Source organism: Tigriopus californicus, chromosome 10 (genome assembly GCF_007210705.1).
Source record: "Tigriopus californicus strain San Diego chromosome 10, Tcal_SD_v2.1, whole genome shotgun sequence".
In the NCBI taxonomy this organism is placed as follows: domain Eukaryota; kingdom Metazoa; phylum Arthropoda; class Copepoda; order Harpacticoida; family Harpacticidae; genus Tigriopus; species Tigriopus californicus.
In genome coordinates this window covers 15,961,414-15,988,813 of record NC_081449.1, presented here as the reverse complement: position 1 = coordinate 15,988,813, position 27,400 = coordinate 15,961,414, and the positions used below count along the sequence as shown (strand labels likewise).

General features: G+C 48.4%; 5 protein-coding genes across 5 annotated transcripts; 2 read left to right on the top strand and 3 right to left on the bottom strand.

Annotated features, from left to right (window-relative positions):
• Positions 1–223: 223 nt before the first annotated feature.
• On the top strand, positions 224–8,476 carry LOC131888886 (bromodomain-containing protein 8-like). The gene is made up of 2 exons (XM_059237833.1): positions 224–2,544; positions 8,098–8,476. The coding sequence occupies exons 1-2, from the start codon at positions 460–462 to the stop codon at positions 8,383–8,385; spliced, it is 2,373 nt and encodes a 790-aa protein (XP_059093816.1). The 5' UTR covers positions 224–459; the 3' UTR covers positions 8,386–8,476.
• On the bottom strand, positions 3,961–6,406 carry LOC131888878 (serine palmitoyltransferase 2-like). The gene has a single exon (XM_059237823.1). The coding sequence runs from the start codon at positions 5,865–5,867 to the stop codon at positions 4,185–4,187; it is 1,683 nt and encodes a 560-aa protein (XP_059093806.1). The 5' UTR covers positions 5,868–6,406; the 3' UTR covers positions 3,961–4,184.
• A 60-nt stretch (positions 8,477–8,536) lies between the features above and the next one.
• LOC131888874 (uncharacterized) lies at positions 8,537–19,364 on the bottom strand. Its single transcript, XM_059237819.1, has 9 exons — positions 19,224–19,364; positions 12,262–12,540; positions 11,103–11,956; positions 10,131–11,027; positions 9,875–10,051; positions 9,659–9,792; positions 9,239–9,461; positions 8,907–9,161; positions 8,537–8,809 (listed from the first exon to the last, which is right to left on the bottom strand). Exons 2-9 carry the CDS (start codon positions 12,518–12,520, stop codon positions 8,624–8,626), a joined length of 2,985 nt encoding a protein of 994 aa, XP_059093802.1. The 5' UTR covers positions 12,521–12,540; positions 19,224–19,364; the 3' UTR covers positions 8,537–8,623.
• Positions 12,605–14,735, bottom strand: LOC131888879 (probable dolichyl pyrophosphate Man9GlcNAc2 alpha-1,3-glucosyltransferase). The gene has a single exon (XM_059237825.1). The coding sequence runs from the start codon at positions 14,371–14,373 to the stop codon at positions 12,802–12,804; it is 1,572 nt and encodes a 523-aa protein (XP_059093808.1). The 5' UTR covers positions 14,374–14,735; the 3' UTR covers positions 12,605–12,801.
• A 929-nt stretch (positions 19,365–20,293) lies between the features above and the next one.
• Positions 20,294–21,231, top strand: LOC131888885 (uncharacterized). Its single transcript, XM_059237832.1, has 2 exons — positions 20,294–20,569; positions 20,981–21,231. The coding sequence occupies exons 1-2, from the start codon at positions 20,391–20,393 to the stop codon at positions 21,162–21,164; spliced, it is 363 nt and encodes a 120-aa protein (XP_059093815.1). The 5' UTR covers positions 20,294–20,390; the 3' UTR covers positions 21,165–21,231.
• The last annotated feature ends 6,169 nt before the right edge of the window (positions 21,232–27,400 follow it).

Here is a 27,400-nt window from a genome sequence, read left to right as displayed (position 1 = left end):
AGCTGTCACGGGTTCTAGTAACTTCATAGCGAACATCCCACTTGAATTAAAGGCCCAAAAAGTGACTGACATCGGGCTGGGATCAGTGTAGTGGGCCACAAGGGGTGGCTCACATGCCTCCAGTTGTGACGGGACTGAATGTGTTTGGCGTGGTCCGGAACGCAGAACTCCCAGAAGAGTAAGCCTGGTCACCCTAGACTAAATTGAGGCTTCTCTTTATTTATTTAGGATGGCAATAATCATCGCATTTCCTTGACTGTTATTGTTCAGCCGAAGGCAATCAAATCAGCCCCTCTGTTCCCGGTTGTTCCCTCGACTCGTTCCCGCGAATCCCGCGAATCCCGCGAATCCCGTGAATCCAGCCCAGTCATCCGGATTAACGACCGGAAAAAGACCAAAGAATCAGTCCCTCTCCAGGATTGGCTTGACCTTTCCACCGGGACTGAGGTCCCGGTAGCCATGAGCACCACCGCCACGCCCCCCGTGGACGCTACACCCACGCCCAATGCACCGGCCACTGGCGCCTCGGGCGGCGCGATCCTGGCCTCGGCCAGTCCACACCAACGCCTCCTGGCCAAGCAGACCATCATCGACGAGTGGAGCACCCGCGAGAAGCTGTTCCTGGTGTCGGTGGTGAGCTCGAACGGCGGCGACCAGAACTGGGTCTCGGTGGCCCGCACCATGAAGGGGTCCATGGCCGCCACGGCCAACTCTGACGACCCCGACCAGGCCCGGCCCGCCGACTGGTATTCGCAGAAGAACTGCGCCCTCCAGTACGACCGCATGCTCGAGAAACACCAGAGAGACGCCCCGCCCCTGTCCCGGCGCACCAAGCGCACATCTGAGTCGGGGGCCGCCGCTTCGGCTGCCGGATCTGTGCCTGCCCCGTCTGGCGGGGCGACTGGCCCGGTGGGCCCGGGTGCTTCGGGGGCCGGGACCATGGGCACGCCCGATCCGGCCCAGGTCATCGCCAAGAAACTCAAGGATGAACGCACCAAGGAACTCATGACGTTGGTCGAGCACACCAACCGTGTCATGGCCAATCTCATGGAAGAGATCGACGAGTTGGAAGACGATCACATTTCCGAGGAGCGCCTGGACGAAATTGAGCGGGAAATGGCCCAAGAAGAGGCCGAGGAACGCGCCCAAAAGCGGGCCCGCGAGGAAGCTATGAAGGAGCGCGAGCGCAAGAAGCTTGAACTGGCCGCCGCCCTCAAAACCGGGGCTGCGGCCAAACCCCTGACGGGGGCCGCCTCAGCCTCGGTTCAGGCCGCCAAAGAGCGACGATTGTCCGAGGCCTCCGAAGTCGCCACCGCCACGACCTCGACCTCCGCGGATAATGTGGCTCCCATTCCAGCCGACTCATCCGAATCCACCGAGGCAGGACCATCAGAATCTCAAAACCCCAGAACGAAACGCAGTCAGAAAGAAGTGGAAGTGGTCGAAGACCGCTCTGAAAAGGCCGAGGATGCGCCCAAGTCGACCCCAGCCAAAGTTGAGAAAGACACCGAAGACGAAGACAAAAAGCGTTTACCGCCTCCGTCGACGGCGTCGGTCATTCCTACTCAAAGTGTCATCACCACATCCTCGTCCGGCGTGTCCACCGCGTCCACTGTTAACACGACTAGTACATCAGCCGCGTCCGATACGGTCACGCCTTCTTCGAACGTGCGAAGTAGTAAGCGGACCACTAGTGAGAAATCCGAAGACAACGAAGAAGAAACCACGGGACCAAGCCGCGGACGTCGAACGTCCAAGCGCACATCAGCCTCGAACCCCGAACCCGGGGGGGACGAAGAAACTAATCCAGCCATGCCCGAGAATCGACGCCTCAGCCGCATACGTGGTGCGGCCACGGGATCGTCGCATGCGGATGATGGCTCGGGCGGGTCTCGAGGTCGCCGAGGCTCGGGCACCACCTCTCGATCCAGTTCACCCACCGGTAGTGAGGATACGGTCCGTGATGAATCCGAAAGTGAGCCCAACACGCCGGGCTTGGTGCGTTCCACGCGCTCGCGGCGACGATCGGGCATTCGACCCGGTCTGGCCTTGGAGGAATCCGCACCCAGCAGTCCAGCTTCCGCGCCCGCCGTCGAGTCAGCAGCCAAGACGGAACCCGTGGCGGAGAGTGGTGCAAATAGCGGGGGTGGAGTGTTGTCAACGGCAAGCGAAGGAGCCGTGGCTGCTTCATCTACGGCGAGTGCCAAGCCGTCGTTGACAGCGTCTTTGACCACCACGGCCGCCGCCTCGTCCAGTGCCGCTACGCCGACGACTGCGGCGACTAGTGGAACGGGCAAGCCGTTCAAGAATCAAGGACTGTTGATCCTCAACAACATCCAGACCCATCAGTTCGCCCTGACCTTCGAGACAGCGATGAGTGCCAAGAGCGCGCCCGACTACCCGAATATCATTCTCCGTCCCATGGACCTCAAGACCATCAAGAGCAACCTTGAGGCGGGAACGGTGAGCAATATGCACGAGATGTTCCGTGACCTCAGTCTGATGCTCCTCAACGCCACCATGTTCAGTCCCACGGGATCCCAGGTAAGAAAGCCACAACTTCAACACACAACGTCATTCATGTTAGACATCTTGGCAGTTCGTGTGGTTTTCAATGGTCATGCCGACCACTTTTGAGTGTACCATAAATGTAACCAAGTCTTTAGAAAATTCAAAATGTGTGACCGAACGGCATTCTGCTTCGGCAAAACCCTCTTTCTCAAAGGTTTCGCCCGGTTCATTACGTTCAACAGGAATTAAGAACGTGAGGACGTACGCAAAACGTTATTCATTGGCTTGAAACCTACGTATTTCAAAATGGGACTGACGCAACGAGAGAATAATGGAAGACATGCTAGTTTCGAAACTAAAGTAATTGTTAAGGTCATTTCCATATCATGCTCAGTAAACATTGGTGTAAGGCACACTTAAATGTTTCCTGAATCAATGTTTAATTCATCTGAGACTCAATTCATTTCGTATAACTGGAGCCATGCGATTCTGTACATTTGACTCAAGAAGCCATTTCATTCATGGCTTCAGCCTCTAATTTTGGCCAAATGTTAATGTTTAACGTTTGTACCACTCCCACACCGAGTTACGGTCGACTAAGGAGTACTGGTGAAAACTGTGCAGTGGTAAAAGTTCAATTTTGTGTAATGTAGGAGAAAGAAGGGGAATGAAAGGACAAAAACCCGCTGAGGTTTATAAATCTCAAAGCGTTGGGGCCAACTGGAGGTCTCGGATATCCTGTCGGATAAGCTTGAGGGACTCTGATGATCGTGTTCTTAGTGGCAAGGCGTTTCAGTATTGGCCGACCGAACTAAGAAAGAGTTTTCTCTAGCCTTGGACCGGACTAAGGGAACCCAGAGAATCTCCGTTTGAGAGGCCCTGGTTTCTCGGGCTAAGTGACGTGGAAAGTTATTTCAAGTTCTTGGCTTTTCACTTTGGAAATTTGTCACTTCGACAACCTCAACTGCAAAGAAAGGCGTGGCGTGCCAGATCCATTTCTTCACTCTTACAAAGTGTGAGTCGTTGTTTGAACTAATTTTGATTCAGAAAGACATACATGACCCTCTTTTTGGGTAATTCTTAAACGCTCCTATGAATGTACTCCTTCTCAGTAACGTATCAAAAATGATGCATAGCTCTTGTCTATCTTGACTTTAATATGATATTTGTTGACCTACCAGCGAATTAGTGTTGGCAGGTCTAACTAGTCCGAGTCGTTGTTTTACAAGCCGAAGCTTAAGTCTTGTTTTTAGGACTAGTTTATAATAGAGACTAAAAGAAGCGTCTTTATTTAGTCTCTAATTTACAGGCCTCTGTCATTCCAACGTTTTCTCGCACATTCCTCCACATAGTGAATTAAGAATCTACCATATCCCCTTACCAACTTTTAAGTGTGGTTCCGCGTCGGAATTCGACCTATCCAATGAATGAGATCCGCCTGCAAGATGGTGCTAGTTCAGCTAGTTTTGCTCGAGTTCGATTTCATCTTCATTTGGTGCTTCAATGTGAAGAAAAGTGTGACTGAGAATGTTTGGTTGTCATTGTAGTATCACAAGTATCATTGATTTGATCGCGAAGTGGGCCGGTGGTGTTCCATTATCCCCCAAGGTCGGTCGGTCGGTCGGTCTGTCGGTCGGTCAGATAGTAGTCAACGAGAGGTGTGGTTGGCTCATTCAATATTGAACCTCGGACATGTCCAAGTGCGCTCCTCGGTTGTAGCGGATATTCATTTTGTCGGCAATCTCATCGAAGGCATTCACACAGTAGTCGAGCATCTCTTTGGAGTGACTGGAAGACACGCACAACCGGGAACGCTCATGGGAGATCTTGGTGGCCGGATAGCCCACCCCCACCAAGGCAATGCCTTTCTTCTTCATCTCGCCGAGGAGGTAACTGATCTTCGTGGTCACGAAGAGCATCACAGGTACAACGGGACTGTCATCGTGGCCATACACCACCAGACCCAATTGCTTGAGACGTCGTCGGATGTACTTGGAGTTCCTGGCCAGGACACGCACTCGCTCCATGCCATCCCCGTGGTCCTTGTCCATGATCTGTTTCATCGCCTCAATGATCTGGTTGGCCACCGGAGCCGACATGGACGTGGGATACGTGTTGGCCTGACTGTTGGCTCGCAAATGGTCGATGAGGCGTTTGGAACCGGCGATGTAGCCGCCGGCCGAGCCGAAGCTCTTGGTAAAGGTGCCCATCATGATGTCAATGTCTTTGGGGTTGAGACCATAATAATCGACCACCCCGCGGCCGTTGGGCCCCATGGCGCCCACTGAATGAGCCTCGTCCAGGTACAGATAGGCCTTGTATTTTTTCTTGATGGCCATGATCTCGGGGAGGCGTACGATGGTGCCTTCCATGGAGTACACGCCTTCCACTACAATGAAGACCTTCTTGAAGGGTCGCCGGGTACGGGGCTGACCATGAAGCATGGCTTTGCGTAACACACGCTCCAAGTGCTCGGGATTATTGTGTTGAAACACGCGGACCGTGGCACCCGATAAGCGCAAGCCCAAGATCAGAGAGGCGTGGTTCTTTTCGTCACTGATCACCAGGGTGCGCTTGTCCATGAGGCGAGGAATGTTGAGGACATTGGTGGCGAAGCCCATGCCAAACGTGATGGCGTCTTCCTTGCCCAAGAACTCACTGACAGTGGTCTCCAGTTGGCGATGGTAGCTCAACGTGCCCAACTCCTGTCGAGCACTGGACGAGGTCAGACCCGAGGTTTGGATCGATTGAATGGCCGCAGCCGTGCAAGGGCCGGAGGTTTGGGCGTATCCCAGGTAGTTGTAGCTGCCAAAGTTGATGCAAGTCTTCATATGGTTCTGATTAATGTTGAAGGTCCAGCCCGCATTTTCAGAGTAGTGCTCCAGTACGTCCACTTCGCCCCCGGGTGCAGAGGCGATTGGCGTTCGGAAACAATGGGCCAGTCGACGAAACACATTACGGATGTAGAAACCTTCGAAGCCAATGTACATGGGCGAGTACCCATCCCGATTCTTTTCGCATATTTTGAGCTCGGAATTGATGGGTCCGTGACCCCAAATGGACTCGCGAAAGAAGCCCACGGCAAAGAGCATAAAGTGGCAGAAGTAGCCGGCGAACCGCATGTACCACGGCGCTTGGATCAGATCTTCGTGGCCATAGTTACGGGCAGGAGAGGAGGTGGTCTTCTTTCGTAGTCGCTTGCCCACCTTGGGCATGGCCTGGGCGACGCGTTTGGCCAGAAGGTGATCGCCCTGACTTCGCCATGTCTCTTTGACAATCTCGGTGACTTGACCTATGGTTCGAATGGTGTCCTTGATCATCAGGTCCGAGTTCTCCACGTTTCGCGCCAGACCCATGTCCCTCTTTGGATAAGGGACCTCGAGAATGAGGAGAAAGGAAGGAGAGGAGGTGGAAGAGTACGGCACGCTTGTATGTACAGATTGGTAATGGAGATGCCAAACCCACTTTTGCAGTGAAAGGAACCTCAAGCAAACGTCGGAAATCACTATCCACAGAGATAAGGGGCCATTCTGAATCGACAATCCCAATGGCCAATGTGAACTGAGCTAGTGCTTGATGTATGTATGTAGTCGTCGTCGTCGTTGTCGTCGTCGTAGTGGCCGTAGCACTAGTAGTACTAGTAGTACTTCTACGATTACAGCAACAACAACAACAACACAACAACAACTACTTTTCGACTCCTACCACAACTGGGAGTCTTCTTCGCCTAGCTCTGGAGTCTGAGCACGACTGTGAATCATGAGTCTTCTCCATGCTTTTCCCAGCCCTCCTTCTCCTCCTCCTCGTCTTCCTCCTCACCCAATTCGTCCTCGATACACTCTCACCAATCCAGGGGATGAACGAGTTCAAGCAAAATCATCATCAACATCAACAGCCAAAGCCAGAGGGCAGAGGACAAATTTGAAATTTGGAACTGTCTGTCGTAGTTTTTGTTGGGGGTAGACAAACGAAGCCCTCTTTGCCCCCCCCCCTTTCACATGAGCCCTTGAGGTAGAGCACGCTGAACTTTTATAAAAGCCAAGGTAGTATGGAGTACATGTCTTCATTGATTTTATGTATGTTCTATCTTTTGACCGAAGATTGAGGCCTTCAGAGACCGACTTTCCGACTTTACTTTGTGCTGTATTGCTCCCTCCTGGGAAAGGCTCTTGCTCTTTGGTGGAATGATCTGATATAAAGAGAGTGAAGAAATCATTCGTTGATCAGCCAGCCAACCCACCAACCCAAGCTTGTTCTGGCACTATCTTGATTCTGTATGAAGAATAGCAGTTCTGTACATGTACACACACACGTACGTTCATACGGAAGTGTGTATATACAGCAGAGCGTAGGTTTTCGTCTTGGTGGACCAGAATGGATTGATAGGATTGATTGGATATGCATGGCAGGTAGCAAGTCATCCAGCCAGCTGACTAACTGTGAAGCTCCACCTTATTCCGCTTGACCTTCCCACATGAGACTTGTTCTCCCGTGCCTCCCTCCCCCCCCTGCTCGCTCTCCTCGGTTTGAACTCCGTCGCCAAGACTAAACTGGCCACAAATCGAAGTTCGAAGGTGGAAGCACGATTCAAAGTGCAATTCGATCATTGCTCCAAAGTACGCGTTGGGCATGGCGTCTGAATAAGCCCTTTTTAACCAACTAGTTTCATCCATTCGGGGTGGTGTTCACTATTTAGTCACTGATGAATGGAGACTTCGGTTCGGTGCTCAAAACCGAACCGAGTCGGGGTGCCTGACTGACTGGGTTATTGTGTTGGGTTAGAGTGAATGTACGAGAACTCGTAACATGAACAAGATCAATGCCCATTCCGATGTACGAGTAAGAAAGTATGTACAAAAGTGGAATCAACAGCAGGGTCCAGTTTGGCTGATATATAGTCTTAGTGTTTGGCACATTTTTAGAAGGTGATAGGCGATCTCATTTTTTTGTTCCTTGAGCTCTACGTACATCATCAAATGGGACATTAGGCAATGAATACAGCATCACTTTTATGCATACGCAAGCCGGTTGATGATTAGACAGTAGTAGTAGTAATACTGGTAGTAGTAGTAAGAGTAGTAATAGTAGTAGTAGCAATAGTAGTTGTAGCAATAGTAGTAGCAATAGTAGTTGTAGCAATAGTAGTTGTAGTAATAGTAGTTGTAGTAATAGTAGTTGTAGTAATAGTAGTAGTAGCAATAGTAGTAGTAGTAGTAGTGGTAGTGGTAGTAGTGGCAGCATGAGTCGTTTTGTAAGCATCGAGACAGGGTATGTATTCACCAACTGCCGTATGGGAATACATACGACGAACTGTTATGTGTGAACAAAATCAACTTGGTTACATACTACGGTCGGCCTTTTATAACAACATTAACACCGACATGTTGAGTGAGGGAGCGAGTGAGTGAGCGCCTATGCCAAGGACCTCGGAGAAGATGAATGTCCAAGGGTCAATTGGACAAACGAAATGAATGATCATGTTGCCATGACAAAATGTTGATGCCTGAAACGAAGATACCTGCCTTGGGTTATAATATGTCATAATTTGTGATATCTCTCCCTACCTTTTTGCTCGTCTCCTTTCAGACCCATAAAGATGCCATGGCGTTCTACCGGTTCGTGCAAGAACAGATGCAAGAGGTCATGGGAGCCCATCTCTTAGCAACCTCGACCTCATCGTCGACCTCGGGACAGACATCAGCCTCGCCCTCATCATCGTCGTCCTCGAGTCGAGGAGGGGCCCTCGGATTGGCGTCCAGTGGCTCGGTGTCCTCCAAGATGAAAACCAAGGGTCGAAGGGAGGATCGAAAGCGAGCCGCGGAGGATACGCCCACCTCGTCGACCACGTCCAGTAGCAAGAAAAGGAAGCGATGAACCCGCACTAATTGATGAAGATCATGATGATGATGACCACGACCACGACTACCAACACCAAGAGCATAGTGGGTGGTCAGCGTGGCAAGAGTACAGTGTTGTTGTAGTGCAAAAGCAATTGAACCCAATCATCAGAATGACGACTCGTAGATGATCTCAACATCCAGCGACTAAGGCCTCGGAATTTTATTTCTAATTCATAGTTCTAGGAGAAACAACCGTACATTGTAGAATAGTTCTAGCGCTGAGATTTAGATCGGCCCATGTCGTCGTGGCCCAAGAGATCCTCCAGATGGCGACTTTTCTCCCGCTCGTCACGAATGGCTCGACTCAGGCTCTCCACTTCTTGCCGTAGATGCTCAATTTCCCCGTTCAGCCCCTCGATCTCGTTAGCTTGATTGGATATCTGCCCTTGCAATTCCACCTGAGCAAAAAAGTACCAGCAGGTCATAGTTCATTTCGTTGTTCCGACAATTGGCCAGATATTACGACGAGAAAGCATCATAGCTGGCCATTTCTACCTTTTGCGAGTTGAGCTGGATGGCCAAGTCATGAACATCCGTGAGATCGGCATTGATCCACGTGGACTGGCTTTGGGCCTCTTTCATGCGGGAATTGGCCAGGTCCAGGCGCGTGCTCAATGTGGCCACTTGCGAGCGGTGGTTCTCATTCAGCAGACTCACTTCGATCAGGTCCTTTTCGAGGTCGGAGAGGCGTCGGTGGCTGGCCTCCAATTCGGCGTTCTTCTCCCGCAATTCCATGCTCATTGACTCCACCTAAGACGAAAAGCACGCTTATTATTATTATTACTCTTATTATACGAAATTTGATCCAATCTAAGATGGTCTCCCACCTTGGCCTCGAGCGATCGGTTCAGCGTTTCCGACGTGTCGATCTCCACGGAGAGCGACTTGTATTGTTGGAGCAATTCCGAGCGTTCCGTTTCTCGGTGAGCCAAGAGCTCTTCCACGCGTTTTACTTCATTCACATAACGTTGGATTTGACCGCTCAAATCCCGAATATGACGCTCCTGTTGCTCTTTGGCGTTTTCCATGGCAAACACGCGGTCCTTGAGTCTAAGGAGTAACAAAAACAACACCAACAAGGATTGAAAACAATGGATTTTGACAGGAGTTTTGGTTTTGCACAATATCCTGTCGGTTGCCCTTGGGCGATGAAATGTTATGGAATGTTGTTGTTGTTGTTCACCCTGGTCAAACAGTTCTTGGTTTTCGTATCAGATCGAAGCTACTTTTTCTCAGCTGTCACTTACTGGCAATTCTCCATTTTCAGATCTAATCCAACGGCCTTTTCCGCCGTCTCTCGAGCCTTGATTTGATTTTCGGACCTTTGACGCTCGGCCAATTGAGCACGAAGAAGTTCCAACTGTTCCTCGAGATTGCGAACCTGGAACGAAAAGCAAGGTTCTCCCGGTCCAAGCAAATCCAAAGAAACGCGGTCAGGGCCCTCAGATGAGATTAAGCCTTACTTGGCCTTCGTGAGCAAGAGTGTCTTGGTTGATGCGAGATTGGGACTTGGTCAAGGCTTCATCCAAATCTCGAACGTCTCGCTGAAGATTCGAGATCTCGTCGTTCAATTCGGCCTCTCGACGATGGGTCAGCTCACGGAATTCGGTGAAGGCCAGGTTGACCTTCAAAAGCTCGTCCTGTAAGAAACACCCACAAGGTAAAGACAGTCCTGACAAAGTTCCTCCTCACCGTGAAAGCAGCCACATTTGCACTTACTCGGTAATCGGACTTCTCCTCAATCTTGGCCCTCTCAGCCTTCAAGGTTTGAATCTCGGCATCTCGCGTCTGGATGAGGTTCTCCAGCCGTTGCGTCTCTTGGCGAGTGCCTTCTTGCATGCGGGCCTTAGCTAGCTTCAGCTCTGACACTTGTTCGCTTAGATCCAAGACTTCCTCTTGCAAATTGGCCATCCGCACCCGCACGGCCGTGTTCTTGTGCTCACGGCTCTCGTGGGACGGATCGTCTGAGCGAAGTGGACTGACGGATTTGTACGGTGAGGAGCGATACGGAGATACGGACTGATGGCGGGCCTGAAGAATTTTACGACTGTCGTTTTGGATCTCCTTTAGCACCTTCAAATGCTTTTCCGATCCACGAGTGCCTGCTCGATCTACTTGGTCCGTGGATGTTTCGGGAGGAGTCTCAAATTTCTTATCCGGGTCCAATTTCGTCAAGAGCTGTTCCACATTGGATTTGTAAATGTCCCTTTGCTTCTCAATGTAGCCGACCAACTCTTGGACCTGCTTATTGCTGGCAGGTCCCTTTCCGGTGTTGAGGAGAATGGCTTGCTGCTTGGACAATTCGTCGATCTTGCCTTTTTGCTCCAATCTCACTTGATTGAGCTCTTTCAGACGATTGGTTAGCTCCTTGTTCTCAGTGGCAGCTTTCTGCAGTTTCGCATTCAGCTCCTCATTGGACTTATCGAGGGAGGGATGCGGCCAGTGGGCGGGGCAGGACAGGGCTGGAACGGCACAACAACTCGGACCCTCCGTCATAGCAGTACTACTCCGCCCATTGTTTGGCGGACACAAGATGGGCCCGTGATGCGAAGAATGAGCTTGGGGGTGATCATGATCATTTGGGCGGGGCTGAGTGGGACCACATGTCGGTTGATGCTGGAAACCCAAAAGAAAGACTCATTTCACGCTTACCTCATTTTCGCTCATGCCGCTTCCATCATCTTGACTTACCTCAGAGCAGCACGGTGGGCGGAGAGATGATGGGAGGGGCGGTGGAAGGAGGAAGAGTCTTTGGTGGCTCTTTTGGACGGCCTCTCGAATATCCTCGCAACTGCGGCTTACATTCAACGGGCAACCCGACCGATGTCGGCCAAGGGGACGATGATGAAAGGGCGGTCGTGTCTCAGACCAAGGACGGGCTGAGTGATGTGGGGTACCATTGGGAGTGGTGGATGGCAGTGGGGAAGTTTTCAAATCTTCCTGAGCGATGTGATGCTTTTGCACCAAGGACTTGAGTCTTTCATTGTCCTTGATGAGCTTCAAGATGTAGTCACTGTGCTTAATATCTTGGGCATTGATTGGATCTCGCCTCGCTTTGAGCGGACCACTTCCGGGTTGGGCGCGGAACTCAATCTCACGCTCGGCTTTCTTCAGGAGCTGGTGGGCGTGGCTCAGTTGGGATTGGCACTTGACGAGCTCTTTCTTGAGATTCTGACTTCTCCGGTCGTACAAGCGGATCAAGTCAATCTTGGCCCGATGATCCTCGTTGGATTTGAGTCCAGGGTCTCTTTGAGACGAGCAGGCCAAGCATCTCGGGAGGGTGGATTTACTCACCAAGGAAGACATTTCCAAGCGGGGCTTGAAGATCCCGGCGGATCTTACCACAACTTTGGCGGCTCGATGAGTGGACATTTCCATGTCCAGGATCTTGTTGGATTTGGCCAACGATTCATCCTTGAGCGATTGGATCACACCCGCAGACTGAGCATTGAGCAACTTCAAGTTGCTCAGTTCACGCTGCAAATCGTGGATCTGTTGCCTTTGAATATCTTCTTGCAGCGTTGGCGGGGAAATCAAGGCCCTCCCTGTGGTAAAAAGATTGTGAGCATGATGATTAATTGTGATGGGTTCCCAAGGTTAAGCGACTCGCTAGAATAGTGCCAGCAAAGTGTTGAAGTCGAAGTTGGTATTGTGTTCCAGCAGTCTTGTTCCCTTCCTAGGATGGAAGGAAAGGACGAGGAGGGAGACCAAAATCACTTTGTTCCATCTCAAACTTGCTTGCAAAGGGATGAGGGCCTACCTACCTACCTACCTACCTACAGTACCACTGTATGCATGTACACACCTTCACCCACTTTGATGGTACACCTTGATTGTCGCTCTTTCATACCTGTTTCCTCATGTCGAGCCTGGGCGAAGTGGGCGGGTGATGTCTCTTTCAGGCTCAAAGTGTCTTTGGCCCGCTTGAGCTCCTTTGTGGCCAGAAATAGATCCTTGAGAAGAGCTTGAACCAAGGGCAGACTGTCCTTCGACAGTGTGTAAAAGTAGCCCAACTCATCGAGTTGCTCGCGTGTGGCTTCGAAGGTCTGGCCCGGCTTGGAAAAGAAGGCCTTGGACGAGCCGGAAGAAAGGGAGATTAAGGCCGTCATCCTTCGGGTTGGGCCTTCGACTGGAACAGGACGAGATGATGAACCAAGGGTTACGCCGATATTTTCATCCCATATGCTCAATAGTTTCGGTATAAAGTTTTATTGAATTCAAGCACCAATTCAGAATGGACAGTTGCGGTTATTAAATATAAATATATTTTCAAAACGAGGTGATGAGAAGGCGGATAAAACGGGAGCCACGAGCCAGGGACTCCACGAGCCCATGGAACGGTTATCAATACGTCGTAGTAGCTGGCTGCATGCATGCATTGGAGAGCATCTCAATTCGATTTTTTGACTTCGGAGAGGTTGACGGTGTCGGAGAAAATCTGAAGGTAATGGAAATAAATACTGAAGCCGATGAAGTGGAGGGCCGAATAAGCGCATATGATGACGGTCCACAGATCTGGTAAATGACCTGGAGGTCGGACGCACAAGAATGCCCACAAAGCCGTAATGCACCCCGCCATAGAGATTAGGAATCCGCCTTGGACGAGCTGATCGAACTTCCACGGACTATCGATCGGACAGACCCGCTTCGAATTGGGGGATTTGACCACAAAGGCCCGAATGGGTTCCAGGAACTTGGTGTAATGACTGCCCAGGATGAAAAACACGCTCAACGAGAGCGTGGGCAGGCCCAAACCATCGCGATACAACAACGGGAACATGGAGAAAATGGATATGATGAGGAACCAGATGCTGGTGATGGCCGAGTATCGCTCCTTGTCAGCTTGACCCGCGTACAACGTGACAGGGATGGCCACCAACAGGATGGACTTCTCGTGCACTTGGAACGAGAACAAGAAGAACACCAAGGCCGTGTTCACTAGGGCGTACAAGAAGTTCTCGCCGTTGGGACGCAGCATCACATGCAGGTTGCTGGGCAGACTGAGCAATCCGGTGGTGATCAAACAGAGCACGGCCAACATCTCTTGACTGAGCAGGGATTTGATCTTGATGGCAATGTTCAATGTGCACCAGAAATTGGCCACCTTGTCCTCGAACACGCCCCGATTGAAAGGGAAGATCCGTTGCACCACTTGCGACGTGAGTGAGAGGTCTCCCAAAAAGGGCGCCCAAACCACGGCGAACGTAGCGATCACAGCCAAGCCGAGACCAGCCAGTTTCAGGCCTTTGCCCATCAGGCCTGGTTGCTGAAGGCATCGCCCCAAGAGGTAGAAGAACACGGGCAGAGCGTGATACAGCTCCATTTGCTTGTAGTTCAAGGCCAGACTAAAGGCCACCGAGCCGAGGATGTCATAGCTACGCCAAAACATGCCTACGGCCAGAATGAACAGACCCAGCGACATGTTGTTGTATTGGAAATGCCCGTTGTCAATCATGATTTGCCCCGGATAGAGAGTGATTAAGGCCAGAGCCAAGGCGGATTTCCGACTATTGTACGGATAGATGGACTTGGCGAAGGCGTATGCCGCCGGAAAATACAGTAACACGTCCGCCAACAACACCGTGTTCCGCATGAAGGTCCGATGGGCCGGGTCCTCTTTGCCTCGTGATCCCATCAGGGACACGTATTCGGGATCGATCCAGCGGGCCCACAGACCCATGAGGTAGCTGTGGTAGGCCGTGAGAGGCGGGTAGTCCAGGCCCCAGTAGTTGAGATCGTTGTCCGTGGAATTGGTGTACCATTGCTGGATGGGCAGGTTGACGGTGATCTCTTGCCAATGGCGTTGGGCCTCGTAGTCGCCGTAGAGGGGTGGGTCTTGCCAGCCCGAGTGCGGATGCGAGGCCAAGATCGAGCGGAGCAAGAACGCGCCGGTCATCACGAGCAACTCGTCCCACGTCAAGGACGAGATCGAGGCCGGCAACACGCACACGCCCTCTTTCATGCTGAGCGAACCTCTGACACGTGTGCCCGAAGAATGCCCGTCGTAGGCGGGAAGACGGGAACGGAGGAATGGACTGATGGCGACGAGGAGCTGGTCTCAGGAGCAGCTCAGGTCGCTCTCTGCTCTGGATGTTGACAGCCCAGAGAGCCAGAGAGCGGGTGGCTCACTGCTTCCTTCCTTCCTTCAAATTCTGGCGGACTCACCGATGACTGAGTGACTGACTGAGTCTCGGACTGAGGAATGTCCTCGACCACCACCAGCTGTGGATGAGCAAAAGGACACTCAAGATGACAACACCGCAACTACATACTCCAGATTCAGACAGGCGATTGTGACTCGATACTCGAGATGCAACCACGCAATCTAGTAGTGATGGTGCGTGTATGTACTATGTGCGTGCGCCCTTTAATACATTCATTCGCTCGCTCTACAGATGAGTAAGCAGAAAACTCAACTTGAATGGCGTTCTAATGCCAGAGTGGCAAAATTCTCGGGTTTGCACAGATCAGACTAGTCCATCATCATAAACCTAGCAGTAGTAGTAGTAGTAGTAGTAATAGTTAGTACTGCTACTAAGGGTTGAAGCTCGGAAAGGGTTGTTTGGTGAAGTGGCAGTCGTGGCCCACACCTCCTCCCTCCGTCAATTGGAGTCCAAGGAGGAAAGTTCAAGCACAAACACATCCCAACTTCACACTGAGGGGAAATGGCCATTATTGCCTAGTGCCTCCCCTCCATCTCGATTTCGCTATCTATCATCTATCCATGTACGTACGTAACTACCTCGTAGCTCCATGCCCTTCAACATTTACAACACTCTTGATCCGAGCTCCGGGAGTACCGAGTACCGGATTGGTACTACGTACAAGATGCAAGAATGCAAATGCAACCAAATATAAGTCAAATGCACGCATTTTCATAAGAAAAATCTTTTTGGTATTGAATTGAAGATGGAAATTACAAATAGTCAATACTTCAGGAACAGAGGTGCCTTGAGCTCAAAAAGCTATCAATTGGGAAAAAGGGTTGATTTGTTTTATTGTCTTATGTATGTGGTACAGGGCAGGTACGGTTTTGAATGCCTGCCACATCAAAAGTGAATGAATATAAAATAAGTTATTTACTCTAAATTAAATGGTTGGGCTAGGCATGAAAAGCTAAGTGAAATCTAGATTCCGGTTGTGGCCATCTTCGCCACAATACATTAGAACGAGTGACTGCCATTCACCACCCGGCAGTTCCAAGTCAAAAGATGGTCGCATTAGTTGTTCACTTCAATCCAAGTTGTTCGTCGACTAGTAAGAGACAATTGAAACTTGGTTATACTGTCTTTCAACGAGGGCAAAAATCATTTCAAGGAAAATTGACACCACACTCGTTGAATTCTAACCTATTTCTTACACACAACTCATTCAGAGGCTGGGCAGGCGTTTCGGTTATTGTTGTTAGGTTACCAGTTAGGATCAAATAGGTACCCAAACCCAACTCTTGATTAAGCTATTGATTACTCAAAGATATGACACATTCCAATCCAGCGGCGAGAAGGGACCACAAAACCGATGATGAGGCAGTGGAACATGTGAATGTTAACTTTATGATGCCAAGACCTTTTATCATTTGTTAAGCTGGTCCAATTCACGTAACATTGAAAATTTGCTTTGATTCGCCTATTTATTGCATAACATTTTACTACACATACATTAACTAAGTATTGACCCAAGAGGGACACAAATCGTTGGGCAGTCAAGACAGCATCAACGAAATTGCATTAATTCACTCCCTTTTTCAAGAGGAATTGCAATCCCATTACATATAAAATGGCGTAATTGTAAAGACCCAAGTGACCCAAAATATTCTCCTAACAATTGAAAAGACACTTGCAGCTTTTAGGACAAACATTCCTTAAGAAATAAAAAAAAAAGTAACGTTATGTCGAGTGGAAATTGTTCTATTCTACTTTACGTCAAACATCCTTTTTGCAAATATTTGCCCGTTGGATAGCTTTTCCTCGAAGTAGATTCGGCATATTTTGTAAAAGCTACCCATTTTATTTTCTAGGTAAGTAGAAATATGGCCATGATGCACCAGTAGTCCTGAAATAATAACTACTTAGATTTTGGGATGTAGTAAATGTAACGATAAGAAATTATAAGAATGGTTAAATAGTGAATTCATTATCTTGGTCAAAGTAACTGGGAACCGCAAACCGTTCGTTTTACTGAGGAACAACTAAAGGCCTGTGGGTAACACAAATTTTTCTTGCATTTTCAGCCCTTCCCTAGTCACCGTACATCGTCCCTTCGGAGTGAGATAGATGACTGAGGTCCCCCACTTATCAATGTCATAGATGGATGGACGATGAGCTTTCAATCCCTTTCCACGCCAAGCCTTTTAGCCCAGAGTCAATAATAATCATGCCAGAGCAAGCAATGTCAGAAGAGTATTCTGAATAGTTCTAAGCTCTAGAAAGCTGCGTGGGCATGTTTAGTTGACTCAATGAGTCTTATTTCAGGAAAAAGGCCAAGCTGGCTTACATTTTAGTCAGTGGATTCTTCAATATGTTTCTACGTGGGTGCCCACAAGAGGGGTGAAGACGAGGAAGATCACGAAAATGACTGGAAACACATGGAGGTAGTAAGTCGGTAGATGGAAGAGTGAACGACTGACTAAGCGAGTGAGTGTGGGTTATCTACGTACATAACACTACTCCACGAGCTAGCTTGAATCTTGAGGCTCGTACTGGGGAGGAGCAATCTCTCTACCTTCCTACTACAGTATCTATTAGCATCTAGTTTCGATCCAAAAAGCGGCCGGTTCATTCAAAGTCCAATGCCATAGTAAGACGTGGGCTGGCCTTCAACTCCATCATTAGAAATGGTCGGGCGAGCTGCGTTATTGGAATAGGGGTAGGGATGTTCCGTACAGCATATTCACACATGAGATAAATTGCGCCATAAGAGCTTCAATTTTTTTTAAAAAAATCAAATTGCCAAAGGCAATTGCGAGTCTTGTCAGTTTTCGAAGTTGCTTTTGAAGAATAAATCATCCTCGTCAATGCGTTGCCCCTCGTTTCAATTTTATTGAATTGATGTATTGGGAAGCTTGATCATCTCAAGCAATCGAAGAGTAGCATACTATTACATGCTCGGGCCAGTTATAATCTTGGAATAGAATATGTTAATAAAAATGTTATATAAAGCACTATTTTTTGCACATTTGCACCTTAAAAGTAGAAAAAAGGACCGCCGTCGTCTCACATATGTAGGGATCATTCCAACATCCTTTCAAAGGCCTTGCATTTTGCGATTCCTGTCTCCCTCTCCGGCGCTTCGCTTCACATCATCGCATATTCTACACACTTGAGCGCTAACCACTTGATGACTCCTTCAAAACTGTTGGTGTGCATGCCGATGCTGACGTGAAAAGGTGACTAGACCAGATGAAAGCCGGGCACTAAAGTCACCCGACAAATGAATGTATACCAACTAAAGCATCGTCACGAGAGAACCACACCCTGACCCCAAAGAGGGACTCCATGCTCCAACATGTTGCGACAGACTTGGAACAGGGGCCGTAAGCGCATGCTCTTCGCTGCTTGGATATAAAGCCATGTTTCTCAGGAATAAAGGGCAGTCTATGACTTACCAACTAGACCAACACTTGTTTCATTTTTCTAGGTAATACGAAGTCTCGTATCTTCATCTGGCTAAACTTGATTCGAGCCATGAACAACTGGAATATGGACGGGGACGCTTGGTTTGGAAATTAGCAGCTTATCGCGATCGAGTTAACACATTATGTTGTTCTTCAAATGAGAATGATCCCAGGCTACAACAATTACTCATTTCAGTTTTCAGCTTGATCGAGCGACTGGATCAAAAGTTATGCCGTCTCAAAGGCACTACAAAGCTCTTCAATGAATGAACGAACGAGCCCTATGTGGTAATTGATTACCAGAAGAGGGCTAAGTCATTCATTCTGTGCTCTGTTATGTACTGCACTTTGAGAGGGCATAACTTTAGACCCAGTCGTTTGATTGAGCTGACATTTGAAATACGCAATCGCAGGGATCTGGGGCCAGCCTTATTTGAAGAAGAATTTAATTCATTGATTCGAATTGGAGTTGCTAATTTTCAACCTTACCATCCCCGTCCATACATACTCCAGTGGTTCATGTTCGAGCGTTACAAATGCACAAAGGCAGCACCTCCAGTAGGAGTCCATGGCTCGCCAAACCTAAGCTCAATTTAAAAACATAAAGAGGGGTGAACACTCTGTTGCGCCATGATCCGGACTAAGGATTGGGACGTGAGGGTTCCTAATCTTCCCGGAGTAGAAGGAAGATTCACATACGTCCATTCCACACAGGTTTCAACCTGGACCCGCGGACGGATTGAAGAACCGTATTTGCATTGCCTCAAAGGGGAGGCGGCGCAGTGGTTAACGCAGTATTTTGTCATGTGAGAGGTCGCCAGTTCGAATCTACTCCCCGACCTGACTCAAGGACACTTGAGACGCGAACCGCAAGCAAAAAAACAACATTGTCCAACTTTTCCTTTCGGTAGCCACATCAGTGAGTTGGAAGAAATACAGAAGCATTGGATGTAAAAACTCATGAAAAGTTCGAGGTCGTTTGGCACTGGAAAGCGAGCTGAAGAATCGAAATTCTCTCACCCATTTCATTGTTTTTTTACTGCTAATATCGAAAGCTGAATGAATTCCGAATGCTCGTCTTGCTCTTTTTCAGACTTTCTAATGTCATAGTTCCCCGCAATAAATCCAGGATGTAAAAATGGTTGAGAGACACAATGCGGGCACTCGCACTAAGAGGACAATGATCGTTGGTGACTTACGCGAATGGCCAAAAACTAGCGGAATTACCGCATGTTTTAGACTTGTTCTTTTTCTTCTTGTTGCTCTGACACTTGCTCGATTTAAAATATCAAGTATGTATTCAAAAATACTAACACCATGAGAAAACCTGCTCCACTTGATGTAAACTTGAGACCCTGAACAACCCAAGTTAGACACACTCTTGAGTGCGTTATCCTGCACTTTTACTGGCTATTGAAATTGAAGCAAAAATACATAGGTTTTGTTAAACTAAGGCCGATTTGGGTCCACCATGAGAAAATAGGCGAGTTAACCCTCAAATATCATTTCATCAGGCTGCCCGTTTGAGCACTCCCTCCGATCTAGGATTCGACCAGCTCAGGTCGGGTAAACGTTATTCTCCACCGATTAGTTGGCAGTGCTCCTTTTTTAAACTTAACCTAACCTTATCAAACCTAACCTAACCTTACCTAACCTAACCCAACCTAACCTAACCTAACACGACATTAATAGCCCTTAAACTCTCTCTCCAAACCTTTCTAACAGTTTGTCACAAATTTAAAAATGAGCACCGCCAACTAATCGGTGGAGAATAACGTTTATCCTCGGGGTCGTTGCCAATTTACCGACTTAGATATAAGATCTCAACCAGACCGTCAGCGCCATTTCGACACTTTAATACTCACATAATCTATCATATGAATGGTCTTTGTTCTTATGGTTACTTTTTCGATATCAAATGTTAAGTATTTACAATAAACAATAATTCACTGAATGATTTAGTTTATCCCATTAATTATAATATACTTAATCAACATCATATAATGCATGATATAGATATTTGTCAGTGTATGAGCAGAGAAAAAAAACAAACCTTTAATGGGCGAAACTTAGAAGCAGAGTAGAACGCGGGAGGAGAGAGGAAAGGCTCCAGTTTTGACCATTATTTCCATGGCTTGACTAGTATATATAGTGTTTTGGAACAGAGTTGAAGCTCTGACCACAAACGTGTCAGAAAAGTGGCAATCCTGAAGACCAGCTGTTATTGTTCTGCTGTGGTTCAGCTGTTGCTGAGCTTGGTCAGCCTCCATGTTCTGTGTTAGTCTGATGTGTGGCTCTCATTGATCTCTCTGATCCTTCTTAGTCCTCACTCCTCACTCCTCACTCCTGTTCACTTTTGCTCGATCATGTTGAGCTCATCCAGTGTCAAGTTGGTCCGTTGTGGACTGAAAGGATCCGGGCGCGTGTGGGCGGAACCGCCTCGTCGTGGCATGGCCGCCCTCAAGAACTGGACCAAGCCCAGCATGGAGGAGTATGGCGTGCCCACTGAGTCCTGGTCCACGGTCAACGCCAAACGACAAGCCAGGTGAGACTGACTCATTCCCCATTCCCCACTCATGACCGTAGAAGAGACAGGCAGACGAAAAGCCCGACAGATCCATGGCCATCAAACGAATGGCCATGGCCTATTCCACGTTGCCAGAGGAGGTTCAGTCGTCAGTACCGTATTTGGGGGCATCCTGAGTCGTCTGAATCAATCCGATGCCTCTTTGCCCCCTGAATCCCTGCCCGTTTTTGATCGCAGGCGAACATGACGCCATCTTTTAGCCTACTCTTTAGGGTTCTTTGCACATTACATATACATGGTATATTGTACCATGGTGTATACCCCGGGGAGCGTTCTGAGCAGGCATCACCGTACTTGGGAATGCCCAATAATATCCATTGGTTGGGGCTTTTGAGTCACTTCCACCTGAATGTAACTTGATGTTTTCAGGTATAACATGACCTTGTTGGGTGGTGTGGTTTTCACGTTGTTCTCGGTGTTTGTGGCCAAGACCTCGGGCTTAATCAACTTTTACACCACGCCCTACCATCTCTTGAATGACGAGACCACCAAAGGCTACAAAAACGAGGGAGATACGGATGAACTCGTCATCAGACTGCCTGGATCGAAGTGAAAACAAAGAAGATCGTTTAGCAAAAGTTAAAAATAAATAAACGAAACGTAGTCGTATGGTCTCATAAGTATCAAATACCTCTCTAATAGTTGTGCTCTCTTCAATATTTTGAAATCAGGGATCTTGGTTTCAACCCAAGCGATTCTCTCGACTTGAGTGGGTCAAGGCGTTTATTCTGGTCATGACATACCTGTCGCTTGAATTGTGAGCAAACCCTGATGTTTGAGTCCAAAATTGCAAATTGTAGGTAAACAGGAGGATACTTTGGCGTACACTGAGTAAAAATCGTAGGAAAAAAAATCTGTACAAGGAACTGCATGACCTGCCGCATGTAAGTTTGGATCGACCCATGACATTTTCTAGTGTTGGGGCGAGTCCTTCAATTTTTTGTCGTTTTGTCGGGCTCTAGTCTTTTTGTAGACACGCTTCCAAAAAACCATTAAACAGGTAGCAACGAATTTGTGGAGCCACAACCATCCAGAACATCGCCAAACTCCTATCCTCGATTCTATCTATCTATATATCTCAAGAAACAAAATTGGGTTGGGCTTTATGTGGAGCCCACGCCCACCCAGATTTGAACCCCACGTTAAGACCAAACATCCCCCGATTGTCACGTATATCGTAATGTTGACCTCACGCCTCACGCCGGTCCTCCATTGATCTAAGGTGTTTTTGGAGCCAGAAACATTTAGGAATCGCTCAACAAGACAATTCACTCACCGTCGACGAGCAAGAAACCATCAATCACATGAGGGCCCCGTGTGTCGAATTACCATTCACAAAAGAGGAAATGGAGCACTGGACTTTTATGTGAAGTTGATGCTCGACCAGTCTTGTCCGACAACCTGGCACGAGCCAAAGGAGTCATGGTCAGTGTTGAACAGAAAACTACAAAAGAACACCGCGGCCTGCTCAATAAGGCATATTCAAATATGAACGAACAAGTCACGTCCGACCGAGCTCCTGAGAACGAAATGTGGCCCCAGGATGGACTATTTATCTGCACTCTGTCGATCCATCCAATTTTGAAAGCAAGCACTATCACAGAATGCAGAGTGGTTATGAAAGCGTCAAGTAAGGATGCGCTTTCCAAAAAATCATTCAATAACATCCTCGACACGGGCCCGAACCTCCTCCGACACATCGCGGAATTATAACTTCGTTTTCGATTGGGAAGGGTGGCAATAATCGCAGACATATCCAAAACGTTTCTTGCAATCGGGCTCCACTCAGATCGCGAGATGCGCTGCGTTACTTACGTTTGGCGTGATTTCGACCAATCTCGTCCGGCAGACTTGTTTCGAATGACCGCCTTGACATTTGGAATGAATTCATCACAGTTTCGAGACGCAACCATCGAGGTATCCATTGTTGATTTAGAACCTAGACAGTTTCAAGCAATCTGGTGTCCCTATCGAACGGCCGAAATGCATCAAGAGGCCTCTCCAAGGGAGGCAGCCGCCGAAATTCGAAACCATGTTGGTATGGATGATCTTTCTACCACCACCAATGGCCAATACTGTTTAAATACGTAGATCAATTTATTTGTCCGTTATCTCAAAACATACTGGCCCTCCATCATCATCATCATCATGATAGAATAAGGATAAGAAATGCGTTCGTTCGGCTTGCTAATTAGATTAGAGGTGTCACCATGAAACATAACGATCATGCTTGTAAACGATCAGGCTCAAAACGGACCCTTTTACTTCGTCTTGGTTCATTAGTTTCGCAGTTGGCTTGGTCTGTCGCTATCTTCTTGTTGTTGTCTTCCGGTACCGGGTATAGATATCTCCTGTTTCGCCAGAGTACTTTTCCCGACGGTGTTCGAATTTGGTAATCCCGATATCGCCCTCTGAATACGATCCTTCCAAGCTTGTCCCACTTTTTGGTCGAAGGCGTCTGAATCCGCACTTGTGCTCCAACCTGAATTGGAACATGTTCTTGAGCTCCCTTGTTGAATGTCTCTGAAGCTCGTATTTGTTGCTCCTTCAATCTGCTTTCGTCAAACCGTTGAAATCTCTCATTCCACTCACGACTAAACAAAGACTTATGAGCTGGGATACGCGTTCGTAACGCTTGACCAAAGAGTACCTCGGCAGGCGACAATCCTGCATTCTTTGGTGTGTTCCTTAACTCAAGCAATCCTTCAGCAAACATTTCACTCGGTTTTCCACCGCTCTTTATCATTAAAGTCTTTACACTCTTCACTGCACTTTCTGCCAACCCATTGGGGGATTGGGGGAAATGCGGTGTTGACACTCTCTGTTCCACCCCCCATCGCCTGAGGAACGAATTTGTTTCCCGGGCAGTAAATTGTGGCCCGCCATCAGATTCCAATTGCTCTGGGCATCCCACGTTTGAAAAGAAATGTGTTTCCTTTTTGGCCATCATTGGTTCCTTGCAAAGGCTCGGCCTGTGAATCTGACATTGCTGACAAGCTTCCGCCGTACTCTTGATGTCCGACGTAATCCCGGGCCAAAATACCAATTGTCGAGACCGTCTGAGGGTCGATGTCACACCTTGGTGCGAGGAATGGAGTCTCCTCAGTATTTCCTTCCTCAGGCTCTTAGGTACGACTATTCTTGATCCATGGCATCCATGCAACGCAATTCCATCATCACAGGACAAATGAGTCTCCTCTTTTCGGTACGGTGTAAGGCTAACACAATCCTTAGGGAATCCCTCCATAATTGCGCGTACCAATTCCTGATACTCGTCATCACTCTCGGCAGCAAGTTGAATGTCTTTTATCGAAATCTCTTTTTCTCCAACTTCATCCACCACCGAGTTCACGACCGAACAAACGTACCCAAAGATCTCTTCGTCTTCAAGATCACTAGGTTCCGGCTTCTGTACTGGTGCTCTCGACAAGGCGTCGGGAATGCTATGTGCTTTCCCCTTTCTCCATGTTGTTTTAAAAATGTACGGTGCTAGTTTTGCTTTCAGTCTTTGTAACTTTGGGTTATCCACAGAATCCAAGGAACATTTATCGAGAATCGTGACCAAAGGTTGGTGGTCCACCAATAACGAGAACTCTGGCAACCCTAGTAAATACATCTTGCACTTATTCATGGCCCAGACAACCCCTATCAGCTCGAGCTCCACCATTGCGTATCGTGCTTCTGTCTCGGTAATAAATCTGCTTCCACACTCGATTAATCTCCAATGCTCGTCCTCATCCATTTGAAGTAGAGCATAACCAAGACCATTCTTTCTTGAGGCATCGGTTTGTATCTGTGTTCTTCTCTTCGGATCAAACGTCGCCAAGACAGGAGCCTCAAGCAGGACTTGCTTGGTGTCTTCAAAAGCTCTGTCATGGTCCGAATTCCACTTGAATTCCGATTTGGGGCGGAGGAGTGGTCGCAATGGCCCCATTGTACTAGCGACGTTTTTGGAAAATCCAGCCAATTGTTCGACCAAGCCCAGGAATGATCTCAAATCAGATATATTGCTTGGTTTTGGAAACATCTTGATGGCTTTCAATTTGGTGGGATCTGGTTTGATGCCGTCTTTTCCCACTACGTACCCCGCAAACTCTACCTCCTCTTGAGTGAGTTTTGTTTTCGTGGGATTCAGCGTTATCCCCGCTTCTCGGCATCGTGTAAGGAATTCGCTCACATCTTCCCAGTGTTGCTCGACCGTGGTTGAATGAATCAAGCAATCATCTACGACTTTCACTAAGGATTTAATCCCTTCCAAGGCCTCATCCGTTCGCCGATTGTACTCATCCCCAGCGCAACTTAATCCCATGGTTGCTCTCAGATGCATGAAACGCCCCCATGGTGTTGCGAAGGTTGTCAAAGGCTGGCTGCTCTCATCCAATGGCACTTGAAAGTACCCCATTGTGGCATCGAACGTCGGGAATACTTTAGACGTTGGGGGTACTTGCGCAATGGCCCCTTTTGGCGTCCTTATTGGATGATGAGGTCTCTCAACGAATTTGTTGAGCGGGCGAAGGTCAACGCATAGCCTGACGTCCTCAGAATTTGCCTTTGGAACGACAGTAAAAACCTTGACTGCTGCTGCTCCACTGTCCGGAAGGACGCCTCTCAACTTAGTGATCTTCTTGCCATTTGTTGGGCTCAGGAATTCGAGCTCAATTGTCTTCAACTGACAAATTGGTTCAGGTGATGGCAAGCCTCCAACAAATATTGTGGAGATGTTTCCCTTGCAGGGTCCGTCTCTCCTTTCAGCTTTCTTCGTCCTGCACACCTTGGCGTAATGTCCCAGCTTCTGACAGATTGCACACTTTCTATCTTTTGCTGGACATCCCTCGGACTCTTTCCCCCACAAGATCTGCACGAACCCCTGTTACTTGACTCCCTTCCCCTGGACATCGACCGGCCCCTTGTTTGTACTTTGTTGATTTTATTCCCGGTTAGCTTGGCTTGGTTCCTATTTGCGATTTCATGTGATTGGCAGATCTCAATTGCCCGCGGCAATGATGGGAATGGACGTTCATTTAACAAATCCCTCCTTGCTTTGTCGTCACTTATACCAACCATCAATCTGGTTACGATTTGGTCGTCTCTGCAAGTTCCACATAAGTTGGCGCCATGCGACATCTCCTCCAGAGCAAATCTATAATGATCAAATGATTCGCCACCTTCTTGGCTTCTCTGGTGAAACGCGACTCAATCTACAGCGATATTTCTTTGTGCTCGATAGTATTCCTCTAAGGATGACAGAATCAGTTCGACTGTTGTTGATGTATCCTCGAGGTTTATCTCATTATGGGTCTCTGCTATCTGAGCAGCGTACGGTCCCACTGCTGTCGCAAGAGCATAGACCTGGACGTCCCTTGGGAATGACACCAGGCTATTCACTCTGGCATTGTTGATCCATTGTTTCTTCCATAGCCGGAACAGGTGGTAATCCGCATCTTGAGGTAACGGCTGAATTGCGTCAAAGCAAAACTGTCTCCCTGGAGGCTGCATTGGGGGCTGATTTGCCACTGGGGTCTCAAACCCCGCCGTTTGGGGTTCTGGATCTCTCTCCCTTGACAAGGATCCTGCATGACGTACACCTTGCATCGCAAATAACATATTCTTGATCTCCTCCAATTGGGCTGCTTGATCAGCCTGAGCTTTGGCCAAACTCACCTGCGATTCTGCCCGCAACGTCTGCATCTGAGACTGGACATTTGATTGGAACTCGTTCCACATTTTAGATTGTCCATCTTGCTCAGTGCTCCATTGGTTGGCATCGGCGTTGATGTGCATTCCCCCTTGGTTGGTGACGCTTGCCTGATTGGGGTCCTTGACCTCCTGGAGACGGATCACTGGCATTCTCAAAGGATCAACTGGGTCCTATCTGGAGACTTCAAAGTCCAACACCGAAGCCTATGCGCTCAACCTTTGTAGGCAGTCTATCCGTGGTTTGGCAGTACCGACCGCGCCATGTTTCAATTCGTAGATCAATTTATTTGTCCAATATCTCAAAACATACTGGCCCTTCATCATCATCATAACTTTCAGGATAGAATAAGAAATGCGTTCGTTTGGCTGCTAGTTAGATTAGAGGTGTCACCATGAAACACCGTGTCTCTAATTTTGTTTGATTTTATTCATATTCTTTGGATTCTTCCGATTGCACATCTTGAGGCCAGTGCTCTTCAGGGTGAAGTAGGAACTCTGGGCCAGAGAACCAAGCTCGAGGAATCTCGCGGGCCGAAATTAACCCCTCAGACACTAAATTGGCAGGATTCTCTTTGCCAGAAACATGTCACCAATCCTCAACTAACGTTATGGTTTGGATCTCACCAACCCGGTGAGCGACAAAAGGTTTGAAATGATGTGCAGGGTTGGCAATCCAGGCCCAAACGATTCTGCTATCAGTCAAGTAGACTTGGCTGGAAACTTCCACGCGAAGGGCTTGGACAACGTGTTGCGCAAGTCGAGCTCCTAACACCGCAGCTTGTAGTTCCAATCTTGGGATGGTCATAGGTTTCTTTGGAGAAAACCTGGTTTTTGAACAAATCAAAGTGATCTCGACATCATTTTTTCTCACGGTTCTCAAATAGATCCCGGCTGCAAACGCGTCTTCTGAAGCATCACAAAAGGTGTGAACCTCATACTCAGCATCACAATTCGGAGTTAGGGAGTAGGGCCTTTCAAATCTGACTTCAGGTAGATATTTCAGATTTCCCATCCATCTCTTCCACCAACCAGTTTGATCCTGGGCTATTTCACCGTCCCAGCCTTGGCCCCATATGATCAACTCCTTCATCT

Coding starts and splice junctions, on each gene's coding strand:
- LOC131888885 (XM_059237832.1), top strand. CDS start 20,391: ATGTTGAGCTCATCCAGTGTCAAGTTGGTCCGTTGTGGACTGAAAGGA. Junction 20,570..20,980: donor AACGCCAAACGACAAGCCAG/GTGAGACTGACT, acceptor TGATGTTTTCAG/GTATAACATGACCTTGTTGG.
- LOC131888874 (XM_059237819.1), bottom strand. CDS start 12,520: ATGACGGCCTTAATCTCCCTTTCTTCCGGCTCGTCCAAGGCCTTCTTT. Junction 9,462..9,658: donor CTGAAAATGGAGAATTGCCA/GTAAGTGACAGC, acceptor GTTACTCCTTAG/ACTCAAGGACCGCGTGTTTG. Junction 9,162..9,238: donor ACCGATCGCTCGAGGCCAAG/GTGGGAGACCAT, acceptor TTTTCGTCTTAG/GTGGAGTCAATGAGCATGGA.
- LOC131888879 (XM_059237825.1), bottom strand. CDS start 14,373: ATGAAAGAGGGCGTGTGCGTGTTGCCGGCCTCGATCTCGTCCTTGACG.
- LOC131888886 (XM_059237833.1), top strand. CDS start 460: ATGAGCACCACCGCCACGCCCCCCGTGGACGCTACACCCACGCCCAAT. Junction 2,545..8,097: donor TCAGTCCCACGGGATCCCAG/GTAAGAAAGCCA, acceptor GTCTCCTTTCAG/ACCCATAAAGATGCCATGGC.
- LOC131888878 (XM_059237823.1), bottom strand. CDS start 5,867: ATGGGTCTGGCGCGAAACGTGGAGAACTCGGACCTGATGATCAAGGAC.